At 33.9% G+C, this 15000-nt stretch overlaps 1 protein-coding gene across 1 annotated transcript in view; it reads left to right on the plus strand.

Annotated features, from left to right (window-relative positions):
- dcdc2c (doublecortin domain containing 2C) overlaps window positions 1-15000 on the plus strand; it is a 36188-nt gene that overhangs the window by 2022 nt on the left and 19166 nt on the right. The window contains exons 3-7 of the mRNA XM_088930240.1: window positions 4003-4079; window positions 7053-7184; window positions 7545-7694; window positions 9747-9798; window positions 12443-12496. Coding sequence (XP_088786366.1) covers window positions 4003-4079; window positions 7053-7184; window positions 7545-7694; window positions 9747-9798; window positions 12443-12496 — 465 coding nt within the window. The remainder of the gene's footprint in view (window positions 1-4002; window positions 4080-7052; window positions 7185-7544; window positions 7695-9746; window positions 9799-12442; window positions 12497-15000) is intronic.

Consider the following 15000-nt stretch of genomic DNA (forward strand, 5'->3'; position numbering starts at 1 on the left):
CCTTCTTTAATAGTCTTTGAAGTAGCTGACAATTTATAGAGGCCTATTAAATGTGATGCAGTACAGTGCTTTAAGACAACATTTGAAGAGGCCTGATGTAAAGGGTTGTGACACTGACATCAGAAACTTCTCATTTACTATGCTCATGGTGCAGGTTAACTTTGACTGCAGTTTGTTCTCATGATAAGAGATGGGCTTCTGTAGGACATCGTCCGGGTGCTCTGTTCTTCAAAAGGTGGCAGCTGTATATTCTGCTAAAACAAGTTTGGGATCCTTTGGGTTAAATATATAAATGTATAAAGTATAAATGTGAAACTATCTTCCTTTTCTTTCCTCCCCCCGTTAATACCATGCACAAAAAAAATATCCTTAGAACATTGACTGATTGCATCAGATTAAGTTGCGTTTAGTTTAATTAAAAAGGGAAAGTAATTCAAACCATAGCAAAGTAAAATTAAAAGAGATACTTCTCAAAAATATCTGCATGTCATGCATATTTAGAAATATATTTAAGTGCCAAATATATAATAAACTTAATTATACAGAGAAAATATTTCAAATATAGTTTCCACATGTGTTACAAGTGTTTTGTAGGAGTCTTCAACAATGATGTGCCCCTTATGATTAAATACTGGCAAGTGAATATGTCCAGGATATGGATTAGATGAGAAGAGTCTTTACAGTTTTCAAAATAATAGGATACAATACTTTCACATAAACTAATTTTACTATACTTCAGTACTAAAGTAGATTTTTTGAGGTGACAAATGTGTTGAGAATAGGAGGTAAGGTTTGAAATGAGACATAATCAGAATAGTCTAATGTGTGAGTGTGAAACAGTAATTTAGGATCTGGACACATTGTGTCAGATTTAACTTTTTTTTCTAAAGCTGTTTTGGCTTATCTGGTTGTAATGATGATACACACGCATCACATAACACATTAAGAGAATATAATAGAATACACATTACATACTGATTGCTTAAATAATAAGTAAGATCCTTAAATGTGGATCTTACTCATTATGTATTTATCATGAACAAGTTCCTCAGTATGCATAACTCATACAGAAGTGAAAAGTGGCATAATGTAATACAGTTTAATGGCACTATGGAGACAATTATAGCTGTCAAGAGTGTGTTTACTAATTAAATCCATCCTCAGCTATTCAAAGAGAATGGAACATTGATGTTTGCCCAGGACAGACTCTTGTTTGTGGATTCAAAATAAATTGACCTGTACCTGATGAAATAGCAAAAGTCCACCAGCAAGAAAATGCTTATGCTGGTTTTGGGTCCTGTCTACTAATGAAAAGAAAAGATGTACATTATGTGCCAAGTAATTTTAAAATACCCAAAGTGATATCATTGTAGGTGGTACCCATTGTGAAATTATTAAATGTTGGACATTTGTCTTCCAGCTTAAATAGATGAATTCCCCATGCATAGTAGAATACTTGCATTTAATGTAAACAATTGAATGTAATGTAATTTTTTCATGCTGCATTAAAGGCACTGAATTTTAAGTGTTTTTGAGTGCATATACAAGCCATGTGAACAGTACATAAGAACACTGTTGCCCCGTTTGTTTTCTATATAATGCAACAACATTGCAATTTAACCCAATATATTTTTTTCTTAATCTTGGTCTCTATATAGAATGAACACAATTTAATTATGGCCCAAATGTGAGAGATAGTCACTTGTTCTTCAATGCAATATCGACACTAGACCTGGAGATGAATGGAGAGCTGGAGAACGATATCTCGCTCCTCTGTATACTTGTATATGGCTGGAATGACAAATAAACTTGAACTTGAACTTAGGTTTTATTAACCAAGTCACTTTTCTTTATGAAATCATTTGCAGTTTATTTATATCTTCTTATGCATTCAGGAAAGGCCCTTTTATTATTTAATTACTTTGAAAAATAGATTAAAATGATTTTAATTGCATTTCATTGACTTTCATTTACATTCATGATTTGTGAAGATCTATACATTAATAATTTATTTCATCCTACACCTTTAAAGGTAAGGCTGTAAAATGATATTGCTTTGCAGCTAATTTGCTGATTATAAGAAATTTAATTTTAAGTCCAATTGAATTATTTACTCAAGTAGTAGAATTATTGTGGAAAATTAGTAGCTGCCCTACCGGTGAAAAGTATATATTATATACTTATATTTATATTATACATAATTAGTATGGATTCTATACATTCTAATATTAAGTGACAACTTAAAAATCATATTAATAATTTGTACATTAATGTTATTACACTTAATAATGTGAACTAGCAACATCTTTGGCATTTATTGTCCAACAGCACCACCATCAGCTGATGAGTTGATAATGTTCCCTTTATTAGTCTACTGCATTTACAGATCTGGTCCTGATCTACTTGGGACCTGGAGTACTGTATATATACTATTTATAAACTGCATATAGGAAATTCAAACCACTCAAGGACTAAAAACGTACTGGTTAATTAAGGCGATTATAGCCAATGAACAATGCAATTAAGTCATTAGGAGCTCAAGCTGGATTTAAAACCACCCAGACACTACTGACATCAGGCTGTCCCTCAAAACTGAGCACCCGGGCAAGGATAAAACTGGCTACTGATTCCATCATGAGGTGAATGCTGACTTTGAAACAGCTGCAGAGCTCAATGGCTGAGATGGGCGAAAATGTCCATGAGTCAACAATCACGCTGTTTTAGTATGTTGAATCGATTTATCAGTTACAGATGTCATATAATTTACAGCTTAAAAAAGAAGAGCAAAAGAAAATGTTTGCAGATACCTGCATTATTGCAGTGTGTTTGAAAAAAAAATCTAAAAAGAAGAAAGCACTGGGCTCAAGAACTGCAATATACAGTACTTCTAAAGCTGCTTGTCACTTTAAATTCATTCTTCCAGTTTAAAATGAGTGATGCATTATAAAAATTTTGATTTAGATAACATGGAATTACATTTCATTTGATATAAGCTATGAAATTTAAATAATATAGGGCACTATAAATTGCAATATTGTACATACTGTAAGAAAAGAAGAATTAAATTTACAAAACAAATGATTAACCTGCTTAAAATAAAATGACATAGAACATTTTAGATTTTTGTAAGAAAGTAATGTGAAAGAAAAACAATGTGAGCATGTGTTATTAAAAATTAGACTTTAAATTGTGGGATGTTACATTAAAATAGTACAACACATTAGTAAGATGTAATTTCAAATATTGTGTTAAATTGTGGTCACCAGATTATAAGAAGTATATACTGTAGTTGCGCTGCATTGAGACAGGCCCACTGTGAGATGCTAAACAATCTAACTCTTTATAATCCAGAGCTTTCTGATTCTTAAGAAGGCTTCACTTGGACCTGATTCAATTATTCAAAATTCTTATGGTATTAATCAAGTAAACTGTATGGACTTCTGATCAGAATCAACAGTGAAATATGAACAAGACAAAATGAAACTAAGTGGAACTGTATTTAAAACTGAGAACAAGATTCACATCTTTACAAATAGTGTTGTGAAAGACTGTATCAAGCTACCCATTCAGGTTGTCAAAGCTGATATCCTGGTATCTTTCACAAAAAGCCTAACGAAATCCTTAGCACAACTGTAATAAGACAAGCAGCTATTTGGTCATCTTTCTTTTGGCATCAGTACACCATTGTTCAAGTTTAAGATCATAAAGTAAAACTGACAATTGAAAGAAAATATACTCACTAAAATACTGCCATATTTAAGATGTACCATTATTTTCCTGCACTAAAAAGCATCATGATCTTAGATTCTTCCCAAAGACATTATTGTTACTTTTGATAAAACTTAGCAAGAGAAGGAAACAATCTAAAAATTAAATGCTGCCCAGTCTTGTAGAGATGTAAAAGAGTAATCATTTTAGGTCTACTTTTAAGAATAATAGGAAAACTTTACTTGAATTGTCGGATACTCTATTTTAAAATCTTTTCATAATTTTCATTTACAGATACGACCTGTGATTCACAGCAGAATAATCGTTTCTGCAAGATGGAAGAAAGTTTTGCATGAGTCATGTACTATCAAGTCAGTAAGGATGTTTTTGGAAGTTATTGTACTACAAATGTTCCATAGGTAGCAGATTATATATTTTATAAGCAGGGTAAAATAAACATTTTTTTAACTCTGTCAAAGAATACCTTTTCTATATAATTGCAGCATAAAGTTTAAAATCACATCTTAGTCATTTTTTCTAGCCTGCTGTGATTACCGGGTAGTGTAGCATAGTGGCTAAGCCGTTGGACTCATGCAGACCCTACTTGTTTTACTCTGAGGGAGGTACTGTACTTTATCCCGGCTACTACAATCCATCCAGCTCTACAAGTAAGGATGAGCATTGCTGAGGGGTGATTTCTGTGATGGGCCAGTGTCTCATCCACGGTTGAAGACACAAGTTCTCTAGTGTGCTTAATGCTACAGCCACCAGGATGAGCTCTGGCCTAATGATCAACTCTGGTATAGACTTTACCTACTGTGATGAAGTATACTGTTTCAGCTTTAATTACAATGTGTACTCATGTTTGAAATTAAAAATCTCGATATGACATAAACTGTATTGAAAACAAAAACTGTCTGAAGCTAGCCACAAAGTAGGACTGATAATGAACTTCCCTTACTAAGCATGACAGCTGCACACTGGCAATCCATAGAAAGAAAGAGGTTCCATATCTTGTAGCTGAAGCTGTTCATCATTGCTTGACATAGCTTATCCCTTGTGATTTGCCGTTCTACACTGCTGTCAACCTTTAGCAACCTTTCCTACAAATGTCAGATGGGGTTTACGTATGGGCTAAACTACAGGTGACCTAGTCCACTGTTTGAAAATTGCTCTGTGCTTAGAATGCTTCTGTGAGCCACACAATTTGTGCTGTGGCACTATCATGGTTGAAGTGTGGTTCTAATGGCCTGTTAAGCTGCTGTAGAAGCTAAAAGAAAACATGCTAATTGAGGAGTGGGCAATGATGCAGTCTTGTTGCTATGATATTATTTCTGAGAGGGTGTGCAACACTGATTCCTTTTTGATGCATCAGTTTATTTATTTGCTTAGTTGACACTCTTATCCAGGGTGATTTACAATATGATAATTTAAGAATAAATCAAAAAATGTTAATCAGAATAATAGTGCATGCACATCAATTGTTTAGTCATTAATATAACCTAAAAATAAATTCATTCAATGACAATGCTAGCACAAACTGGAAGAGTGACTCAAGTGTCATGCAAATAAAATGAATAAGCAAGAACTAAAAAAGCATAGAAAGTGTGGATATAGAATAGCAATTTAACTAGTAACACTACCAGTTTGAGAATTAAAAACAGTGCAATATAGTGTACAAAGTATTGGAGGTTGTAGCTGAGACCTGAGAGATCAGAGAGGTGTCTAAACAAATGAGTCTTCACCAGATGCTAAAAAGTGGTCAGTGAGCAGTTCTGATTTCTGTGAGTGGTTTATTCTATCACCAAAAGCTAGAGGGCATTAAATGAAAGGACTGTGGAAGAGAATGAATACAGAAAAGTGTAGGGAGAAATTGACAGAATAAAGATAGGCAGGAGAAAAGTGGTTGCATGAATGATTGGCAAGCATTAGAGTTTTAAATTCGATGTGTGCAGCAATAAGAAGGCTGTGAAAAAAACGGTGGTAATGGAATACCATGAAAACAAATCAAAGAAGAAAAAAGACAAGTTAAATTGCAGAATTCTACATGAGCTGGAGTGGATAGGTGGAATTGTGCAATTGTTACTTGTGAAGAAGTGGCAAGAAAATGCTACAACACTCTCTTGGTAACAGAGAGTGGTGGGAATAGGAGAGGCAGGGCTCAAGAGTGACACTTGACAGAGGAGGAAGTGAATAGGATGGTGGTGGAGTTAGGAGGAAAAAGGATGGAAAAGGTCCACAAAAGGTGAAGAAGAGGAAAGTTCAAAGAGTGAAGACTTTGAGAACCTGAGCTAAAGAATATTAGAGTATATCCAGGAGTAGATGACAGTGAGACAGGCAGAGACATTAGGAAAGAAATGTAAAGGAGTAAAGAAAGAAAGCATCATCAGCAAAAAAAGGAAATCTATAGGGAGGAGATGGGAGGACCCAGGATGAATGTGTAGAGAGAGCAGAATGATACATAGGACAGAACCTTAGGAGACACCAGACTGCACGCTGCCAGCAGAAGCGATATGTCTAATCAGTGAGGTAGGAGGAAACCTATGCTTGAGCAGTGCCAGAAATTCCTAGGTAGTGAGGCCTGACAGAAAGAAGAATGGTGTGATCTACAATGTAAAAAGGGCAAACAATCAAGAAAGATTAAGGTGAAAAGAGAGGAAGCAAAAGCTGCGTGAAGAGAATTAGTAACAGAGAGAACATGTTTGGCCTTGAGTGCTGAGAGAAATCTGGCTAGAATGAGTCAGTCAGCAAGTACTGCAGGAAGAGGTGTAAAAGAGAGCCTGATGGTATTCCCATTCAAATTACACATTTTTAAGTTTCTTGGTTTGAATTTTAATGAATTGGTTTCTTAAATATTTAGCCTCTGAATATTTTTTATTTGTAATATGAATGTCTTCTGCAACACAAAACCTCAACTTCAACTACGCAAACGTGCATGATACTAATCAGCTGTAAGTAAAGAAAACAGTATATGAGTTTTGGCTTTTGACATCTATTTCTGTAATCTTTTCAGTCAGTCTTACAATTCAGGTTTGTGTTTCTGTCAGTTGGCATGCATGTGTGACTGAACTTGGTCAATAGAAATGTTGTTTATATACACTTGAGCACAATTAAAATACTATATACTGTATGTTTAGTTTTTTATACTTTGTGAATCAAATTTATTGCAGATAATGTTTTCTGTAATATTTAATTTACCTCAGTTTTGATTGTTTTACAGAAAGTTTTCTTTAAAATATCAATAAATTATGTATCAAATATATTAATATAAAAAAAGGCTGAAGCTGAAGCACAACTAACACAAATTAGTTATCCTGAGTGTCATGTGTTGTTATGTTTTGTAGTGTTTTTACAAATGGAGATATCTTGGTTCCTCCAGCTCGAATACTAATACCAAAGTATACCCTGAGAAACTGGGATCGGGTGCTCGCCATGGTAACAGAGAAAGTGCACCTACGTACAGGAGCAGTACATAGGTAAGGAACATCTCTCATCCAAGGAAGACATACTGTGGTAAATACAATGTATCTTGTCAACAGAAAAGCAAGTAAAATGATTTGTAAATAATGAGAAACAAAGTTTTCAGATCCTAGTGGAATGATGATATGTGCTAGGTCTTGATAGCATTCCATAATACATGCTGCCTAATATTGCTGAATCATTTACAAGATCTTTTTTTACATAAATGGAGTCAAACCAAATTCATAGCCATATCACCTCATGCAGTGTTTGTTTTTGATCTGATAACCAATCCTAAAACATTACATGAGAGGTTGCACTGACAACTTGGGCGTGACAATGCAATACTTTTACTTTGTTTTATTTTCTTTCCCTAGACTATGCACGTTAGATGGGACACCATTACTTGGTTCAGTTGAATTGGAACATAACCAGTACTATGTTGCTGTGGGAACTGAAAAATTTAAACTCTTGCCATACTTTCAGTGGGTTCCCAGTAAAGGAACTATGAGAGACACAGGCCATGGGTAAGTATTATTCATTGTTATTTAATTCAAGATGTAAACTTTTCATATAAAATAGTATTACATGTGATTTGTATTACGTGATTCTATAAGCAAACATAATAGAACAGATTTTATTTTTATTTTATATTAAACTTAAACAGTTTTGACCAAGAATAATGATTGTTTCATTCATTAGAGGATGTGAACTTGGTGTTTTGGATAATGGAGTGCAGAAAAGAATCATACAAATGTGTTGCTGTTAGAGCAAAAGTAACAAAGAAGATAACAACTAAAAGAGACAGACTATTTTTTTAAAGTCTAAGTCTAATTGCCTTCAGATTGCTGCTGATTTCAACTAAACACCAAATCTCAAATAATAATAAAAAAAGAGTAAAGAGACATCTTTCAGATGATTAGATGAGCTGCAGTTTGAATGTTTTTTTTTAAAACAAAAAACATTTTAAGCACTTAGAAAAAATGTTCAAAAGAGCAATGAAGAAGAATATGGAAGCCCCTTTCTGCCAGGGACTAAAAAAAAATGCGCTATGGTATCTCAGACTTACAACTTAGTATCTCAGAATTGCGACTTAAAAACTCAGAATTGCGACTTGAAAACTCAGAATTGTGACTTAAAAACTCAGAATTACGACTTGAGAACTCAGAATTACGACTTAAAAACTCAGAATTACAACTTTATATCTCGCAATTGCGACTTCGAAATAGCCCACATTTCATTGTCCTTTTGTTATTGTAACGGATTCGGGTTCTAGGACTTGTGCCCCTCGCCGCTCCCACCCTAGTTCATGCTCCACTGCATTGGCTCGAACACAGGTCTTGCCAGCTGAGCTAAAGAAGACCTTCTTTTTTAAGTAAAAAAGGACATACAATGGAAATATGTAAAAAGTATGTTTCAGCTTTTATAACTGTGAATTCCTCTGGATGTGAAGTGTCTAATTCTGTATCTTTTTTTCATATTCTGTCTCTGTTTTTGTATTTCTGGTGTTTAAATAAAAACTTTTTTAAAAAGCCCACTGTCCGCTATTCCATCTGGGTACTATGGAAGCCTTACTGTCGGAAATGGGATTCCATAATAAGGTTCCTAATATGGCTCATCATAACCTCAGTACTTGCTAGTTTTTATTTCAGCTGAATTAAGTTTCTTAGAAATTCATGAGAAATAACCACACGCAATAAGAGGTGTTTAGAAATATTTATAAAGACGTAAGGCATAAAAAACTTTGGCCTGAGTGTCAGGCGCCTGGCTGGAGGACGAGGAACCCCCCTTACAGAGTGAAATTTAACCAATGGGTGGCAGCAAAGGTGGAGGTGGGATAGAGGAGCGATGCATACAGAAAAATGCAAGGAAGAGAAAGGGGCTTACAATGATATTCATAGCTTTTCTGGAAGAGACAGAACATAATTACAAGTTAGACTAGCAGATTAGAAGGAGAACTTGGTGGCACTCAGGCCTCCTGAACTTTCTTGTTCTAAACTTAAGATTTGATTAATTATTACTTATTATTACTAATATATTATTACTAATTAGAAAAATTTGAGATATTGTAGCTGCTAAAAAGTTAAAGATTTTGACTAAGCTTCACAATGTAAGAATTATCTTAGAGGTTCCAATAGTATATAAGTAGCAATCCATGCAACATTTCAAGTTAGTTCGCTCAGTAGTTCAGTTATCAGTTCTAAGTAAAAAACTGAATAGAGATAAAAGCTAATTGACACTGATATCACCAGGTCTAAGGAACAGGAAACACTGCCATATAAGAAGAGTAAACTAAAGACCAGAGGAATAGTATATGGTGCTAAAGTAGAGTTAAAGAATGCAGAGGATGTGCAGCTGAAAAAAATGTAGCAGAATGTTAGATAAATGTTGTGTATTACATTGTATTCTCAGATAGCTTTTGGAAATTATTTCTTTATTAGCTGCAATTCCCTTTGACCCACAATTTGACTCACTGTATATACATTGCTCTATATGGACTATAAAAAACGTTTTGTTTATCAATTAATTGTGAAAATATTAATTTATCAATTAATGAAATGGTGATTTTGCTGTTCTAGGTTCTACAATGAATTGCTACCTCCATTAAGAAAGGACAAGATAAAAGACATGGTATGTGATCTTCTCAAAAATCTTATCATTTGGAATTAAACTGTAAGGTGGGCAATATCTAATCTCATTTAAAAGTTAGATGCAGTAGATCTTATATTCTTATTGCATAATACTAAGATGATTTATGTACAGGTCAAAGTGAAGTCCAAGCCAGAGTCACAGCAGCTCATTGTGCCTGACTTTAGCCTGGTTTCTGTAGCCTTAAGTGGACAAGAGAGCCAGTGACCAGTGATGCTGGTCTCACTAATACAGCTGGGTGGACTGGAGCAACAGCAGGGTCTGTGGCAGGGACCTGAACCCACAACACATCTGTTAAACGTCTGATGGTTTACTCACTATGCTGTGTTACTCCCACTATTTATATTCACAGTCATAATTCAATAATTTCTAGAAAAACTGTATATAATATAAAAACAAAGTACCATTTTGTTGTGACATATTGATATTAACTTTATGAATATATGATCATAATATAATTAATAATAAACAATACAGTGTGTATTACCTGTTATATAGTATTTGAAAGATTTGAAAATCAAACCATGACATACCTCATTCTTCCAAGTTTAAAAATCCCATCACTTTCACTGAGAAGTACATTTTGTACAATTTTCAAAGCATTTTAATAATATATATTGACATTTTATTATTATTTATAAGTGGGAGAAAAGAAAATATCTGCTATTCTGCCTGGTTTAAAGGAGAAGAAAGATACTGTTTATGACAACTGAATTGGGAATTGAATTGGGGTATAATATGCAGAAATGTGTTTAGTAAAATATTTAAGTTAGACCTAAAGTGTGTTTTAATGTGAAGAGCTTTGAAAAGGTCTTTGTTACCTGTAAAGAAATACTTAAATCAATACAATACAATACTACAAATACTGTATTATAGTGATTTGCACTTCCTAAGAGGGTAATAAATTCAAGTTATGACCACAGGTCATATTTCATTTCGTTGAAGTAAAAATATATTTTCAAACTGCAAAATTTAATAGCATTTCAGGCCTGTTCTTTCTATTTAAGTGCAACGCTGAAACCATTCAATCAAACCTTATACATTATATTAGTCCAGGTGAATAGTGTACCAAGATAGATTGCTATATGAAGACCAGATGTGTCCAATAATATAGCAATCAGTAAGAATAAATGCCATACAATACATATTCCTCTGAGAATGTATTCTTGTATTTTTTATCTCGTTTGGGAAAAATGTAAGTACAGATTCTATTTTTATATATCTGAGTTGTTGACCACCAGTCAGTATAAAACATTCTCAACATTAAATCTGCTCTTACTTTTACCTCATTGGAAACTTTGATATTTATATATATTATAAGATTTCTGTTAAATATTCCCTTCCCATTAAATACTGCATGAGCCACTTGCTAATGTATGGCATTTCCTATACAAAGACCAATTTCACTTCAAGATTTAATGAAAAAAAAACATTCCTATACAGCATAATGCAATGATTTGTTTTGTTGATCAATGGTCCTTTATTACACAGATTTTGTCAAGGATTTTGTAGTTAAAATATAAGGTATTACTCAGTGAAAATAAATATGGCAAGAAAGCAGGTGACATGGCAGTTAGTGGTGATCCCTTACAGCTCTTCAGTCCTGGGTTAGATTGTGACCTGGTGTGCCGTCTATGGGTAATTTACATGGTATCCTTTATTAAAGTGGGGTTTCTCCAGTTTCCTCCCACCTTCTAAAGACAGGATGGCTATGTAAATTGTTGTGTGTAAAATATTATTTTGTTTGCCCTGTGGACTGGGCATGGCATCTCAAGCAGGTTCAAGGATGGTGGATGGATATATGTGTACTGTACATTTTACAATTTATATAGGATAACACATTCAACTAATGCCAATGTCCTTTAAAAATAAGTTTATACCTATCAAGAAAATTTATTTTGCGTTCAGATAATGTTTGGTTCTAACCAAGTTACTATATTATATGAAAGGAAAACTATCTTAAAGAGTAATTACTGTATGTGACACATTTAAATGGGGTTCAGTTGTTAATTTCTCTTCAGCTTATATAAGTTATATAAGTTGATTTCTGTATTTGTAATTCTTGGTGGTTGTTATTCATTTTAATGTGTAGAAGCTGTTTTTATAGATATGTCTACCTTTTTAATTAAATTATTTAATAAAAGCATTTTACTTTATTATTCAGTGGTTATTTTATATTAGCTTGTGACCAAGGTTACATTAGGATTGTTTTATAAAAAGCAAAAATGACACTACTTTTTCAATTTCTTCTATTAGCAATTTGAAATCCATGTTATTTCCTTGAACTCAATTACATAATTTGTTTTCTTAATTATACTTTTTTATACTTTGTAAAAAAATGTTGACGTCTTGACTTTTTCCATAAACAAATGTATCACAATTTAAACAAGGAGAGAATTAGCCTTTGCAGTCTCTTTTTCAAGTTATTGCAGGGAAAAACATTGAAAAAATATCATTTTTCTGGCTGGCTGAATGGCATGACATTTTAATGGTTCCAAAGCAAACTAACATTTAAATATGTGCTTTGGAAATTCTGTACAGTGCTCCATATAGTTATCTTGTGAAGTCTGAAATTATCAACTTTACAAATGCATAATGAATGTTCAGCCTGAATTTGTCTTCCCAGTATTCACCTGAGGGGGGAGACAGTGACTCTGCTATCTTATCCTCTCCTCTCCAGGTAATCTGGTATTTTTCTTTCAGTGCGGTGAGGTTGTTAATGCCGTGCTATCTGTCTCTTTTGCATGACCAATCTGTAGAATTTGTTTCCTGTCACTCAAACATTTTTCTTATGATAAAACTGTGAAATCGCGTTAAATATAATATTTGAAATGTCTTCTGGTAATAAAAACATTTATATCTTGCTTAGCAAAGTCTGACTTACATTATGCAGACATGATCGTACTGGTAAAATGATATGTTAATTATACTTTTTTCTTCCAATAGGTCAACTGAGAACAAATTTTCATGCGTGATACAATCGAGATCTCTTGTCCATCATTAACTCGTGTATAGTAATATCAGCATATTTAAAGAATATCTGTTTGTTGGAGCAGACTTGGAGCATTGCAGTGTGTTGTCAGCACTGATAAAGTGAGCAATGTTTGTAATAGCCTGACAGCACTGATATGTGGCAAGCCTGTCCAGCTTTCTGCTCTCTGTGAATATCATCAGTAGTTTTCCCTAACAGGAGATTCCATATTACCAAAGCCATTCTTAATAATTAGAGAAATACTTCAAAAGCATCTCGTTATTGTAAAGGTTTAAAAAAACAGAATTTCATTATCATATCTTAGTAACCTCACACAATTTAATCTCAAATTAGTTTTATTTAGTTTGTTATTTTATTTTTTATTATTAGTTATCACACATGTTGCTTATATAAGAATAAGGGATCCAACAAGCAGACACCATCGATCCCAACTTAATAATTTAAATACTGTATATACAGTCTCAATTAATGCAAAAATATTGCTGAGAAGATTCTAAAGTCAACTTGAGGGTACTTCATTAAAATATACAATGTTTTGGCAGTAAACTCTGGTACTGCCTTGTGCTTTTGTCAGTCTCCTAAATAGGGTTTAGTTGCATGGTAGTTGCAATATTATGACAGGAGCCAATACCACAAAAAACACTTGCTTTTTCCTCATTTGCATACACTGAAAGTGATTCTTAAAATATTAGACAATGGTAAATGGCTTTGACAGGTATGAGAAATTCCTTGTATTCAGATGGATCTGTTTCTACACTCTCAATAGGAAATATTTAATGTTGATATTGTTTTTGCTTGAATGATGTGTTGGGGTTTAACTTATATAGCCTTATCAATTCTAATTTATTGTGTAACCCCTGGTTTGTGCTAGGCATTTATTATAGTGAAAACTGAAGGCAATTTTAATTTTTGTCAGTGACATGGATAGATAAATCACCTGATTGAGCTATGTAAGACTAATGTTCTCAAAACAGCAGATGTTTATGGCTTGTTCAGTGCTCCAGGAATAGGTGATTTATTACAAAATCTTCTAGGGAAAGTTCAACTGCTGTTGGCACTGGCGGTGGCTGTTGTACTGGAGTTCTAAATGTAGTCTTATTTAGTCTTATAAATCCAACCCATGGACTGCAGGCTTGGACTTGGACCAGTGTATCTGAAATTAGGACATGAAACCATTTTTAGCATTATGCCAAGATCTATTCCACTACCTTGCAGTATATGTTTTTTTTCAATGTTTAATTTATTGCATTTAGATCTCTTTTGAGATCCAAATAGAATTGATTATACAACACCTGATTATAGGAAAAGAAAAAAAAATCAGTGACCTTTGCAGACAGTTCTTTGAAGTACATGTGAAGAATTCAGTTTATATATACATCTACTGAAAATGAAAATAATCTAGTGAGTGAAAAGACATAAATCTAATCCCTGACCCTTGAACACGGAACTGCTACTGTATTCTTAGCTAGCACCATCTCAGATTTAATTATAGGATTATTATTGTTGAAAAATTATTTTAAAACAATACAATGTATAGTGAAAATAAGAAAAATAACTCTGGTGGTGGTAAATATAATAAAAGTAATTATTTGGTTAAATGTCAAGGCAGGACAACAAATGTGCACGACTCTGGTGACGCTTGCAATATGATGGCCGTGATTCTTTGAGGTCTTGCTCAATAAATCCCTGTTTTTCACTCAACCTGAGTTCAGAGCTGTATTTTCGTATTGTTTTTCTCTTTTTTTATCGGTTGGGTTTACCTTCGGCACCATGCTCTTGAAGAAGAAGGAGGGTTCGTCCCTGGCTGCAACACACAAGGGGAAATGCTTCAGTCCTGCCCCTGACCACGATGAATTTGCACCCATTATACTGAGAGCTATAGCTGCGCAAAGTGATTCGCTTCGTGGCATGATCACAACAATCTTAGCTGAGTCTTTGGGCCCCGTTAACCACTTGTTGCAGGCTTTACGACAAGAACTTAACACGCAAGTCCACACTGTTCAAAAACTATCTACTGCTGTTGACACACTAAAAGCTGATCTGCGACCAGTGAAAAGAGAATCTAACACAAGCCTGCAGCATCTGAATGAGCTCCAGACTGAAGTGAAGATAGATCGCAATGCTTTAGTGTGAGGCTAATGGCCCTGCCTGAGGGTGCTGAAGGTGAAGACATGGCTCGGTCCCTCCAGAAG

Source organism: Atractosteus spatula, chromosome 2 (assembly GCF_055471065.1).
Source record: "Atractosteus spatula isolate fAtrSpa1 chromosome 2, fAtrSpa1.hap1, whole genome shotgun sequence".
Classification (NCBI taxonomy): domain Eukaryota; kingdom Metazoa; phylum Chordata; class Actinopteri; order Semionotiformes; family Lepisosteidae; genus Atractosteus; species Atractosteus spatula.